General features: G+C 45.4%; 1 protein-coding gene across 1 annotated transcript in view; it reads right to left on the bottom strand.

The window, feature by feature from the left end:
• Positions 1-650: 650 nt before the first annotated feature.
• The window catches only part of LOC144607535 (uncharacterized), a 43,383-nt gene continuing 29,707 nt past the window's right edge, over positions 651-14,326 (bottom strand). Inside the window, exons 9-11 of the mRNA XM_078424432.1 lie at positions 8,401-8,680; positions 7,358-7,504; positions 651-672 (exon numbers count right to left, since the gene is read on the bottom strand). Coding sequence (XP_078280558.1) covers positions 651-672; positions 7,358-7,504; positions 8,401-8,680 — 449 coding nt within the window. The remainder of the gene's footprint in view (positions 673-7,357; positions 7,505-8,400; positions 8,681-14,326) is intronic.

Here is a 14,326-nt window from a genome sequence, read left to right as displayed (position 1 = left end):
GTAATAAAGTTCATCAACTTCCTCTTTGTGAGAATGATCAGCCATGATCACATTGAATGGCGGTGCTGGCTCGAAGGGCCGAATGGCCTTCTCCTGCACCTATTTTCTATTCTATTGTCTATTGTTCACCCGCGGTCGGGGCTGTTGAACCGTCTGCAGTCACCGCTGCCGACTGTCGGAGGCCCTCATGTCGGGATGATCGAAACTCCCCGCGTCGGGATGGTTGAAACGGCCATGGAGCTCCCGAGTCGACCTCTTCTTACCAGAGACTGGGGCTTCACGATGTTAAAGTCCACAGGCCCTGCGATTGGAACTCTCCACAGTCGATCCTCGGCAATGGATCGCAGCTCCACGATGTTAAAGTCCGCACCGTGCCCGCGGCATGAAGCGCCGGGCCGGTCTCCAGGAAAGGCCGCCAACTCCTCGATGTTAGGCCGCAGTGGGGACGGAGATACAACACAGAGAAAAATCACATCTCCGTCGAGGTAAGAGATTGAAAAAAAGTTTCCCCAACCCCCCCTCCCCCTCCCCCTCCCCCACATAAAACAAACCAAGAAACAGTAAAACATACTTTTAGCACATACTCTAAATAACATGAACTGTAGCAAGGACAGACAGACTGTTGGCGGTACTAGTGGCTCCACCCGATCTTAGATATCTTTCCAGGGGAATCTGCAAACAATGGAAGGAGAGAGGACGGTTAGAATCTTGTGTCACTGCCAACATATCCGCCCTAGGAAAGCAGACTCTGCCCATGGTAATGTGACAACCCATCAGCAAGTTCACTCGCAAAGTGTGGCGCTCCCGCACTGAAACTGAGGCGATGACCCTGTGACGTTTCTCACAGAGTCGGAGCTGGACAGCACATAAACGATCCTTTTAGTGAGAGGAGGGGTGTTACAGAAATGGGCGGATAAATGGTTGATAACACAAGTGTGAGGCGTTGCACTTTGAGATGTCGAATGTAAGGGGAAGGAATGCGGGTAATGGCAAGATGTTTTGCACCATTGATATACCGAGGAATAGTGGGTTCCAGGGTCATAGAATCTTGAATGGTGTCAGGTTAGGTAAGGGGGAGGTGCAGCGAGACCTGGGTGTCCTTGTACACCAGTCACTGAAAGTTGGCGTGCAGGTACAGCAGGCAGTGAAGAAAGCTAATGGCATGTTGGCCTTCATAATAAGAGGATTTCAGTTTAGGAGTAACTAGGTTCTTCTGCAGTTGTATAGGGCCCTGGTAAGACCACATGTGGAGTATTGTGTACAGTTTTGGTCTCCTAATTTGAGGAAGGACAACCTTGTAATTGAGGCAGTGCAGCGTAGGTTCACGAGATTGATCCCTGGGATGGTGGGACTGTCATATGAGGAAAGATTGAAAAGACTAGGCTTGTATTCACTGGAGTTTAGAAGGATGAGAGGGGATCTTATAGAAACATATAAAATTATAAAAGGACTGGACAAGCTAGATGCAGGAAAAATGTTCCCAATGTTGGGTGAGTCCAGAACCAGGGGCCACAGTCTTAGAATAAAGGAGAGGCCATTTAAAACTGAGGTGAGAAGGAACTTTTTCACCCAGAGAGTTGTGAATTTGTGGAATTCTCTGCCACAGAGGGCAGTGGAGGCCAAATCGTGGATGAATTTAAGAGAGAGTTAGAGAGTTAGCTCTTGGGGCTAGTGGAATCAAAAGATATGGGGTGAAGGCAGGCACGGGTTACTGATTGTGGATGATCAACCATGATCACAATGAATGGCGGGCTGGCTCGAAGGGCCGAATGGCCTCCTCCTGCACCTATTTTCTATGTTTTCTATGTTTGTTTAAGTGCAACGCCCTGGCGGCGTAGCGGCAGAGCTACTGCCTTACATCGGCAGACACCCGGGTTCGATTCTGACTACGGGTGCTTGTCTGTACGCAGTTTGCAGGTTTTCCCCGTGACCTGTGTGGGATTTCACTGAGATCTTTGGTTTCCTAGCACACTCCAGAGATGTACAGGTTTGTATGTTAATTGGCTCGGCATAAGTGTGTAAAAGTGTAAATGTATCCCTCGTGAGGACTCGGAGGGAGTACCGTTAGCAGCGTGATGTGTTTCACGGAGACATAGCTCCACTGGCCCATCCCTGAGTCCAACGCGGGTGTGGACGGCTTTCAGACTGTTCGTGCGCACAGGGTCTGCAGAGTGGGTGGCAAGAGATGGGAGACTTGCTGTTCTCGTTAACAACAAATGGTGCAACCCTGGTCACATCACCATTAAGGGGCGTGTGTCACCCGGGCAGTGAACTCATGTATCTGGGTCTCCGTCCATGCAATATGCCCACGCCATTGTGGTGGCTGTTTATATCCCTCCGCCCCCCCAACCCGCTGCCCCTGATGTCATCCACACGGTCCCGGCGAGACCTCAGGCACAACATTGCAATCTCAGGGGCCTTCAACCAAGTGTCTTTGGAGGCTACCCGACCTACTTTGCCCCAGTTCCTACGTCCTGAAGCCTTTGTCCTCGGTAAATAAAGAGGAGAAATACTCATTGAGGACCTTGCCCAGTTCTGGTAGCTCCACGCAGAGTTGACTGCTTTCATTCCTGAGGGGTCCCACTCCCTCTCTAGTTACCCTTTTCCAATTTATGTAATTACAAAAAATCTCTTGGGTTTGTCCTTAATACTATCTGCCAGAGATATCTCCTGCTTCTTTTTGCTCCTCTGATTTACTTTTTTACTTTGCTCCTTAGTTACTGAAACTCCTCCAGGGATAAACTTGATCCCAGCTGCATATGCCTGTCCCCATGCCTTTTTTTATTCGTAACCAATGCCTCTATTGCTCTCATCAGCCAAGCTTCCTTATGTTTGCCTGCTTTGACCTTCACTGTAATAGGGACGTGCATATACTGTGCCTTTATCATCACACTTTTAAAAACAGACCACTTGGCTGATGTTCCTTTCCCCTTAAACAACCTGCAACCTGTTCCTTTCCCCTTAAACAACCTGCAACCTGTTCCTTTCCCCTTAAACATCAACCACTTGGCTGATGTTCCTTTCCCTTTAAACAACGTGCTCACATGAGTGAGACTTTCTCTCATACCCTCAGTGTTGTGCTTACCCCACTTTAGCCTTTTAACATGTGAGCCCTGTCTGTCCCTATCCATAACTACAGTCATAGAGTGATACAGTGGGGAAACAGGCCCTTCAGGCCAACTTGCCCACACCGGCCAACATGTCCCAGCTAAAAGAGTCCCACCTGCCTGGGTTCAGTCCATATCCCTGCAAACATGTCCTATCCACGTGCCTGTCTAAATGATTCTTAAACGTTGGGATAGTCCCAGCCTCAACTACCTCCCCTGGCAGTCTGGTGTGTGAAAAGGTTGCCCCAGGTTCCTACTAAATCTTTTCCCCTTCACCTTGAACCTATGTCAATGGTCGTCGATTACGCTACTCTGGGAAAGAGATTCTGTGCACCTACCCAATCTATTCCTCTCAAGATTTTATACACCTCCATAAGATCACCCCTCATCCTCCTACGCTCCATGCAATAGACCCAGCCTACTCAACCTCTCCCATAGCTCACGCGCTCTAGACCAGGCTACATCCTCATAAATCTTCCCTGAACCCTTTCAAGCTTGACAATATCTTTCCTATAACATGGTGCCCAGAACTGAACACAATACTCTAAATGTGGTCTCACCGACATCTTATACAACTGCAACATGACCTCCCAACTTACATACTCAATACTCTGACTGATGGTCAATGTGCCAAAAGCCTTTTTGACCACCTTATCTACCTGCGACTCGACCTTCAAGGAACCATGCACCTGCACTCCTAGAACTCATTTACTGTGTGGATCCTGTCCTTGTTAGACGTCCCAAAATGCAACACCTCACACTTCTCTGTATTAAATTCCATCAACTATTCTTCAACCTATCTTTCAAAACCATCTTCACTATCTGCAAAACCACCCACTTTTGTGTCATCAGCAAACTTGCTAATCTTGCCCTGTATGTTCTCATCTAAATCATTGAAGTACATGACAAACAGTAACGGACCCAGCACCGAACCATGAGGCACACCACTAGTCACAGGCCTCCAGTCCGAGAAGCAACCTTCCACAATCACCCTCTGCTTCCTTCCATGAAGCCAATTTAATATCTATTCAGTTATCTCTCAGATCCCATGCGATCTAACCTCTCAGAGCAGCCTACCATGCGGAACCTTGTCGAATGCCTTACTGAAATCCATATATACAACATCTACAGCTCTGCCCTCATCGGCCTTTTTGGTCAGATATTCAATAAACTCAATCAGATTTGTAGCACGGCCTCCCGTGTACAAAACCATGCTGACTATCCCTAATCAGTCCTTGCCCATCCAAATGCCTGAATAACCTATCCTTCACAATACTCTCTAGTTACTTTCCAACTGCAGATGTATTACTACTCCAGTGCTTTGAACACAATCGGCCTGCACTGCTGCGGAGCAACCTGATGAAGTTGAGGGTGGATGCTCCATTGGTGTCCTGGATCACCAACAACATGCCTGGACATTACGCCAGGCTGCAGAAGTGTGTGTCCGACAAAGGAGTGAGCAACACACGGGCCCGACAGGGGAAGGTCCTCTCTCCCTTCCTGTTCACCATCTACACCTCGGACTTCAGATACAACTCGGACTCCTGCCACCTGAAGATGTTTTTGGATGGTTCTGCAATTGTGGGCTGCACCAGTGAGGGGAGTGAAGCTGAATTCAGAGGTGCAGTTAACGACTTTGTTGAGTGGTGCAGGCTGAATCACCTGCAGCTCAACATCGACAAGACGAATGAGTTAGTGGTGGATTTTAGGAGGAGAGGAACACCTCTGTCCCCTGTCTCCATCAAGCTTGTGGATGTGCAGTTTACGAAGCACTACAAGTACTTTGGAGTTTACCTGGACGGAAAACTGGGCTGGTTAAGAAATGCTGGGGCAGTGTACAGGAGGGGCAGAGGAGTTTCTGTACTTTCTGAGGAGGCTCCACTCTTTCAACGTCTGCAGTGAGATGCTGCAGATATTCTAGCAATCGGTAGTGGGAAGTGCCAACTTATTCGCTGTCGTGTGCTGGGGAAGCAGTGGACGCCAACAGAATTAACAAGCTCATCAGGAAGGCTGTCTCTGTCCTGAGGTGGGGTTGGATTCATTGGAGATGGTCTTTGCGGGGAGGATGGTCGTCAATCTGCGGAGCAACATTCCCAGTGCAGCTGACACACTGGTTAACCTGAAGAGTATACCGAAATATAGAAAATAGGTGCAGGAGGAGGCCATTTGGCCATTCGAGCCAGCACCGCCATTCATTGTGATCATGGCTGATCATCCACAATCAGTAACCCGTGCCTGCCTTCTCCCCATATACCTTGATTCCGCTAGTCAAAGAGCTCTATCTAACTCTCTTTTAAATTCATCCAGTGAATTGGCCTCCACTGCCCTCTGTGGCAGAGAATTCCGCAAATTCACAACTCTCTGGGTGATTTTTTTTCTCATCTCAGTTTTAAATGGCCTCCCCTTTATTCCTAGATTGTGTCCCCTGGTTCTGGACTCCCCCAACATTGGGAACACTTTTCCTGAATCTAGCTTGTCCAGTCGTTTTATAATTTTATGTTTCTATAAGATCCCCTCTCGTCCTTCTAAATTCCAGTGAATACAAGCCCAGTCTTTTCAATCTTTACTCACATGACAGTTCTGCCATTCTTGGGATTATCCTCGTGAACCTTAGCTGCACTGCCTCAACAGCAAAGATGTCCTTCTTCAAATTAGGAGACCAAAACTGTACACAATACTCCAGATCAATACTCTCACCAGGGCCCTGTACAACTGCAGAAGGACCTCTTTACTCCTGTACTCAAATCCTCTCGTTATGAAGGCCAACATGCCATTAGCTTTCTTCACTGCCTGCTGGACCTGCATGTTTACATTTAGTGACTGGTGTACAAGGACACCCAGGTCTTGTTGCACTTCCCTTTTTTCTAATCTGACAACATTGAGATAATAATCTGCCTCCTTGTTCTTGCCGCCAAAGTGGATAATCTCAAGTGGTTACTTGAAGTGAGAGAAATCAAGATCCTACCACTGGGTTGTGAGCTGCCCAAGCGAAATATGAGATGCTGTTCCTGCAATTTGCATTTGGCCTCACTCTGACAATGGAGGAGGCTTAGGACAGAAAGGTTATGGTGGGAATGGGAAGAAAATGAACATCTGCATAACCTGAAAGGACTGTCGGTGACCCTGGACAAAGGCGAGAGAGGAGGTATAGGGAGAGGTATTGCATCTCCTGCGGTTGCAGGAGAAGGTACATGAAGGCAGTTTGGGTGGGAACGGACGAGTTAACCAGTGAGTTGTGGAGGGAACGGTCTCTGTGGAAGGCAGAAAGTGGTGGAGATGGGAGGATGTGACAAATGGTGAGGCAGAGGTTCACTTGCACCTCCTCCAACCTCATCTACTGTATCTGTTGTTCAAGATGTGGACTCTTGTACATCGGCGAGACCAAACGCAGACTGGATGATCGTTTCACTGAACACCTTCTCTCTGTCTGCCTGGAACAACCTGATCTTCGGGTTGCCAAACACTTTAATTCCCCTTCCCATTCCCACACTGCCCTTTCTGTCCTAGGCTTCCTCCATTGGTAGAGTAAGGCCAAACGCAAATTGGAGGAACAAAATCTCATATTTTGATTGGGTAGCTTACAACCCAGGGGGTATGAATATTGATTTCTCTAACTGCACTCTGTCTCTCTCCATCCCTCCAGCACCCAAGTCACACCAGCTTTTTGTTCTCACCGAGCCTGTTTCCTTTCTCATTGTTAGTTTTTTTAACATATCTTTCATACATTTGTTCTATATCTACATTTCCTTCCTTTTTTTTTTAGGTCCCCCTCGGTCATGGCTGACCATGAATGATGCATCCTGGTTGGCTGCTTGCTCCACACCTCAGCTAGAGCAGCGTCGCTTGTGGCTGAAGGGACCAATGCGGGAGTTACAGTCTCTGTCGCAAAGGTCACATTTGTGTGTGGTCTCTCGTCTGTTGACGTTGCTGCGCTAGTTCCTTCCAGCACATTAATATAACTGGCTGATGGCTTTCAGCCGTTTGCCTCCCTCTATTCTTAAACACACTTGCATTTCCCCCGTCTCTGTACTCTGGTGCATAGCATCCATGTGTGTATTTGTGGGCACAGTCCCTCTCTGTCACCTATCTCAGTATAGGTGACAATAATAACCCAAAACTGTGCCAATCTCATTGGTTTTTGAATGACTTCAGTCCACAGATCTACTTTTCAAATTCCTATAAAACCATTGTCAGGTCTGGACAACTTGTAACATGTCGGCACGTAATGTTTCACGTGATGACTGTCTCACCTCTTGTCACTGAAGCCAAAGACCTCCACCTCGCAGAGGGCCAGGCTTTTATTCACTCCCGGGATGATGATGTTCACATATTTTCCAATAGAGTTACCACAATTTAAGGTGATTGTCTTTCCGCCGACAACTTCGACAATTCCACATCTGAAGGAGATTAAAAAGTTGCACAATGAGGATCGAGTGTTGACGCTGTGCGGTCTTCTGAATCCAGGTCCCAGGGACTGGTCAGGGCGCGCCTACTCTGTTTGCCCATCATTGGGTATCTTGACAATGTAATATATGAAGTCAAAATTGTTTAATTATCATATGTACCGGCGATAGAAGAATAAAAATCTTACTTGGTGTTGCTGAACGGGCTCGTAAGCACAATGACACACGGATAAATGCAGGTATATAATCAATAATTCAGTAAATTAATAACAAGCAATACCAAGTAACCACAATAGTGTTAAACCGAAGACCATAATGCAGCCAAAAACACAATCACTAGGAGATTATAGTTGCTGGGGTCAGTGTTGTGCAATGTTCAGGTGCCTGATAGTTGATGGACAGAAGGTGATCTTGAACCTGGAGGTCCCGATTTTTAGGTTCCTGTACATTTCGTCCACTGGCAGCAGCAAGATCGGGATGACGTGAGTCTTTGTTGATTCGGTGAATGGACAGATATTTCCCCCAGGTTCGGAGAATCATGAAATAGTTTAAGGTGAAAGGGGAAACATTTACAAGGATACCAGGGCCAAACTTTTCACTCAGAGGGTGGTGGCTATATGGAACGAGTTTTCAGAGGTGGTAGTTGAGGCAGGTACAACAACAACATTTAAAAGGCACCTGGATAGGTACATGCATAGGAAAGGCTCAGAGGAATATGGGACAAATGTGGTAAATCTAAGAATGGCCATTTCAGTCAGCACGTTGGCCCGAAGGGCTTGTTATCATTCGGTATGATTCTATGACTCTGAGTGGAGAAAAATGGACAATGTTTGGGTTGGGATTGTGCAGGAACATCTGGGATTCCCCAACCTTCGATATTTAATACTTACAATCTGTTGTCATTGCCATTGTTCAACAGTTTGTTACCCAGATGAACCTCTGCTCCCAGGATATTATCTGTACAGCAGTCCATTCTGCTGGTGATTCGCACAAAAGACACGAAGTGGGGTTGTTTTAAATCAACCCTCCACCACGGATCGATGTTGGTGTTAATTTGCGTGCAGGAACCCTCTTTCGCGTTGCTGTTCTTATTGCCGTCAATGGCTCGATGGGCCATGGCGAGGTCCTTGGCGTGGGACTGGGTGGCCTTCATTTCCAAAGCCAGGTTTACTGTTGGACAGAGGATCAGCCAGTCATTGAGGTGATCACAGTCCACTCTGGGCAACAACCAGTTGAACGATGGGTAAGGATGTGCACTGAAGCCCCTCCATTTCCAACCCCTCCATTGTCAGAGGAGCGGGCAGGAGATACTGTGGCGACAGGCGAGACTCGAGGAAGGTATGTTGCTTCCCTGGTGCCAGGGTTCAAGATGACTAAGTCCGACATAAGAACATCCTCGAGAGGAAAGATGAACAGCCGGAGGTAGTTGTGCATGCAGGCACAAATGACATGGGTAAGAAGAGGAAGGAGGTTCTGCAACGTGCGTTACAGAAATAGGTAGGAGGCTGAAAAGCAGGATTTCTTGGGTGGTTATCTCTGGGTTGCTTCCAGTACCTCGTGCTAGTGAGGTTGGGAGCAGGGAGATAGGAGATCTAAATGTGTGGCTGAGGAGTTGGTGCACGGGGAAGGGATTTACATTTCTAGATCACTGGAATCTCTTCTGGGGCAGAGGTGACCTGTACAAAAGGGATGGGTTGCACCTTAATTGGAAGGGGACTGACATTCTGGCAGGCAGGTTTGCTAGTGCTACACAGGTGGGTTTAAACTAAACACTACGGGGTTGGGGGTGGTGGATTCAACAACGTGGAAGCGTATGTGTGCAATAAGTGAGTTCGGTAGCTCGATAAACGCAAGGAATCATGGAATTTGTCAAAGGTCATTCGGTATCAACAAAGAGCGTTGCTAGTGAACTTAATGGCTAATGTACACTGAAACAATGGTTGATAAATGATTAAATGAAATGAAACAAATTAAGAGTTGTATGAACTTCTGTACATTTACTGATTGAGCTCTGCATTTCAGTTTATACCAAATCTGGGTGAACATAAAGTTGAACTTCTGATCAAAATGATTTGCAAGTGCAACAACATCTCATTTACACACCCATGGAAGCAGTAAATTACGCAATGTTGCGCAGATGGTGAAAATATCATCACTATGCGGAACTAAAGTGATGGGTAAAGTGTTTTTCAGGATGTTCAACCACTTTAGACGACCTATGGCATGAATGCGGACATTGGCAACCTTGGGTTTGTGTACTTTTTGCTCTGGTCATTGCTGGGAGGGGGAATCTCTAAATAGGTTTGGTGAAGCATCAAGTTTTCTGAATGGCAAATCCTGTATCCACCATTGTGCAATCCCCATGATCAACTGTTCAAAAATCCACTCTTCCTAACAATATGTGTATCAGATGATCGCCCACCCCAAGCTTTTGATAAGAAAGTGATCATGCCATTTGGAGCAATTCCACCCAATAGTTTCACAGTGTTGCGTTTCTTGCAGTCGGACCATGTCAAAGCCTACAACTGTAGATGCCGTGGTCGTCCAGTAAATATCTCTGTGCAGTCAAAATGCTGGGCATTTATTTATTATCTGTTTCGTCTGCGTGGACTTTATCAAATCACAATCTGTAAACATGTCCATTACAACTTACAATGCAAAAGAAAGTGGTGCAAGTATATTGAACTAATTTATACAAACACAAGATTATAAACTGAAAATTAGAATGTCAAATACCGATTAAAATTATCCAATGTAATGGGAATCGGATGGGACATGACTAGTCAGGAGACTTGTGACTAAGTTTTGTACTACACAACTTTACTTACACACTCCAAAGATGTACAGGTTTGTAGGTTAATTGGCTGGGTAAATGTAAAAATTGTCCCTAGTGGGTGTAGGATAGTGTTAATGTGCGGGGATCGCTGGGCGGCGCGGACTTGGTGGGCCGAAAAGGCCTGTTTCCGCGCTGTATATATATGATATATGATATGATATGATATGATATGTACATGCAGAACTCATTTAGAAGTCAACAAACGTGCATACAAACAAACGTGCATACAACAAACGTGATCGTGGACTAGTACAGTAAGAGGTGAAAACCCTACAAATACTTTTCATATTATCTATTGATAGTTATAGAAATCATACATTCCATTTCATTCTCCCCTCCCCCTCCAAAGCAAAAACAATAAAAAATGGTTGTTATTAATCTTCACGATCTCGCTCTCTCACCGAAGCGACCAAGAAAAAGCCAATTAAACCATCATATATAACATATAACATATAACAACTACAGCATGGAAACAGGCCTGTCCGGCCCTACCAGTCCATGCCGACCATTCTCCCTGACCTAGTCTCATCTACCTGCACTCAGACCATACCCCTCTAATCCCCTCCTATCCATATACCTATCCAATTTACTCTTAAATAATAAAATCGAGCCAGCCTCCACCACTTCCACCGGAAGCCCATTCCATACAGCCACCACCCTCTGAGTAAAGAAGTTACCCCTCATGTTACCCCTAAACTTTTGTCCCTCAATTCTGAAGCTATGTCCCCTTGTTGGAATCTTCCCCACTCTCAAAGGGCAAAGCCTACCCACGTCAACTCTGTCCGTCCCTCTCAAAATTTAAAAAACCTCTATCAAGTCCCCCCTCAACCTTCTACGCTCCAAAGAATAAAGACCCAACCTGTTCAACCTCTCTTTGTAGCCTAAGTGCTGAAACCCAGGCAACATTCTAGTAAATCTCCTCTGTACCCTCTCCATTTTGTCGACATCCTTCCTATAATTTGGCGACCAGAACTGCACACCATACTCCAGATTCGGCCTCACCAATGCCCTGTACAATTTTAACATTACATCCCAACTTCTATACTCGATGCTCTGATTTATAAAGGCAAGCATACCAAACGCCTTCTTCACCACCCTATCCACATGAGATTCCACCTTCAGGGAACAATGCACAGTTATTCCCAGATCCCTCTGTTCCACTGCATTCTCAATTCCCTACCATTTACCCTGTCCGTCCTATTTTGATTTGTCCTACCAAAATGCAGCACCTCACACTTATCAGCATTAAACTCCATCTGCCATCTTTCAGCCCACCCTTCCAAAAGGCCCAAGTCTCTCTGTAGACTTTGAAACTCTACTTCATTATTAACTACACCACCTATCTTAGTATCATCTGCATATTTACTAATCCAATTTGCCACACCATCATCCAGATCATTAATGTAAATGACAAACAACAGTGGACCCAACACAGATCCTTGGGGTACTCCACTAGACACTGGCCTCCAACCTGACATACAATTGTCAACCATTACCCTCTGGTATCTCCCATTCAACCATTGTTGAATCCATCTTGCAACCTCACTATTAATACCCAACGATTTAACCTTCTTAATCAACCTTCCATGTGGAACCTTGTCAAATGCCTTACTGAGGTCCATATAGACAACATCCGCAGCCTTGCCCTTATCAATTTCCCTGGTAACCACTTCAAAAAAATCAAGAAGATTTGTCAAACATGACCTTCCAGGCACAAATCCATGTTGACTGTTTCTAATCAGGCCTTGTTTATCCGTGTGATTATATATATTGTCCCTAAGTATCTTTTCCATTAATTTTCCCACCACAGACGTCAAACTAACAGGTCTATAATTGCTAGGTTTACTTTTAGAACCTTTTTTAAACAAAGGCACAACATGCGCAATGCGCCAATTTTCCGGCACCATCCCCGTTTCTAATGACGCTTGAAATATTTCCGTCATAGCCCCTGCTATTTCTGCACTAACTTCCCTCAATGTCCTAGGGAATATCCTATCAGGACCTGGAGACTTATCCACTTTTATATTTTTCAAAAGTGTCCGTACCTCCTCTTCTTTAATCCTCCTAATTTCCATCACTACTCTACTTGTTTCGCTTACCTCACATAATTCAATATCCTTCTCCTCGGTAAATACCGAAGAAAAGAAATTGTTTAATATCTCCCCCATTTCTTCCGGCTCAGCACATAGCTGTCCACTCTGACTCTCTAATGGACCAATTTTATCCCTCACTATCCTTTTGCTATTGACATATCTGTAGAACCCCTTGGGGTTTACTTGCCAAAGCAGCCTCATATCTTTTTTTCGCTTTTCTAATTTCCTTCTTAAGATTCCTTTTACATTCTTTATATTCCTCAAGAACCTCATTTACTCCCTGCCGCTTATCGTAGTTTTGTACAAATGAACCCAAAATACACCCAGTTAATAGCTTTGAAAGCACCATTTTCTTACCTCGAAGAAGCAAAACTGGAAAATACATATGAAACGCAGGTCTGTAGCTCAGCTGGCGAGAATGTTTATCCCGAATGACCCATGACCTGGGCATGCACAGTTGTAATACCAAACTCGCTTGTTAGAGGGAAGGTGAGCATAGGAAAGGTCATGTTTAAACTAACAGGGCAGGGGAATGGGAACCAATGCAAGGAGACAGAGGGACATAAAAGGTTGACAGAAGCAAAATGTAGAAGGGAGATGAAAGGGAAATCTGAAAGCTTTGTGCCTTAATGCAAGGAGAATTTGCAATAAGGTGGATGAATTGAATGTGCAGTTAGTAGATAAGGAATATGAATAGTTGGAATTACGGAGACATGGCTACAAGGTGACCAAGGCTGGGAGGTAAACCTCTAGGGGTATTCGATATTCAGGAAAGATAGACAGAAAGGAAGAGGAGGTGGGAAGGCATTCCTGGTTAAAGAGGAGATTAATACAATAGCAAGGAGAGACATTAGCTTGGATGCTGTAGAATCGGTATGGGTAGAAATGCGCAAAAGCCAAATGCAGAAAACACTTGCTGGAGTCGTATACAGACTAACAAACAGCAGTAGGGAGGTAGGGGATAGCATTAAGCAGGAAATTAGGGATGCATGTCACAAAGTTACAGCGGTTATCATGGGTGACTGTAGTCTGCCAAAAATTGGGCCAACCAAATTGGTAATAGCGCCGAGGAGGAGGATTTGCTGGAATGTATACGGGATGTTTTTTGAAACCAATATGTAGAAAAACCGACTAGAGGACAGACCGTCCTAGACTGGGTATTGTGTAATGAGGAAGGATTAGAAAGCGATCTTGTGCAAAGCCCCTTGGTCAACAGTGACCATAATATGATAGAATTCTGCATTAGGATGGAAAGTGACATGGTTAATTCAGAGAAAAGGGTCCTGAACTTAAAGAAAGGAGATTTTGAGGGTATGGAATGAGAATTGGTTAGGATAGACTGGCAAATTATACTTAAAGGTTTGACGGTGGAGATGCAATGGCAAACATTTAAAGACCGCATAGACGAACTCCAAAAATTGTTCATCCCTGTTTGGTGAAAAAATAAAACGGGGAAGGCGGCCCAACCGTGGCTAACGAGGGAAATCATGATAGTGTTACATCCAAGGGAGAGACACATAAATTGGCCAGAGGAGGCAGCAAACTGGAGGACAGAGAGAAATGTAGAAAGGGGTTAAGAGGTGGAAAAAGAGCATGAAGGAAAGCTTGCGGGCAATATAAAATCTTACTCTAAAAGCTTCTTCAGATATGTAAAAAGGAAAAGATTAGTGAAGGCAAATGCAGGTCCCTTACAATCAGAGACAGGTGAATTTGCAATGGGAAACAAAGACATGGCAGACCAGTTAAACAAGTAATTTGATTCTGTCTTCACTAAGGAAGGCACAAACAATCTCCTAGAAATACTAGGGGACCGAGAATCTAGTGGGAGGGAGGAACTAAAGGGAATCCACATTAGTCAGGAAATAGTGTTAGGTAAACGGTTGGGAC

Source organism: Rhinoraja longicauda, chromosome 2 (assembly GCF_053455715.1).
Source record: "Rhinoraja longicauda isolate Sanriku21f chromosome 2, sRhiLon1.1, whole genome shotgun sequence".
Taxonomy (NCBI): Eukaryota; Metazoa; Chordata; class Chondrichthyes; order Rajiformes; family Arhynchobatidae; genus Rhinoraja; species Rhinoraja longicauda.
This window is presented reverse-complemented; position numbering and strand designations above follow the sequence as displayed.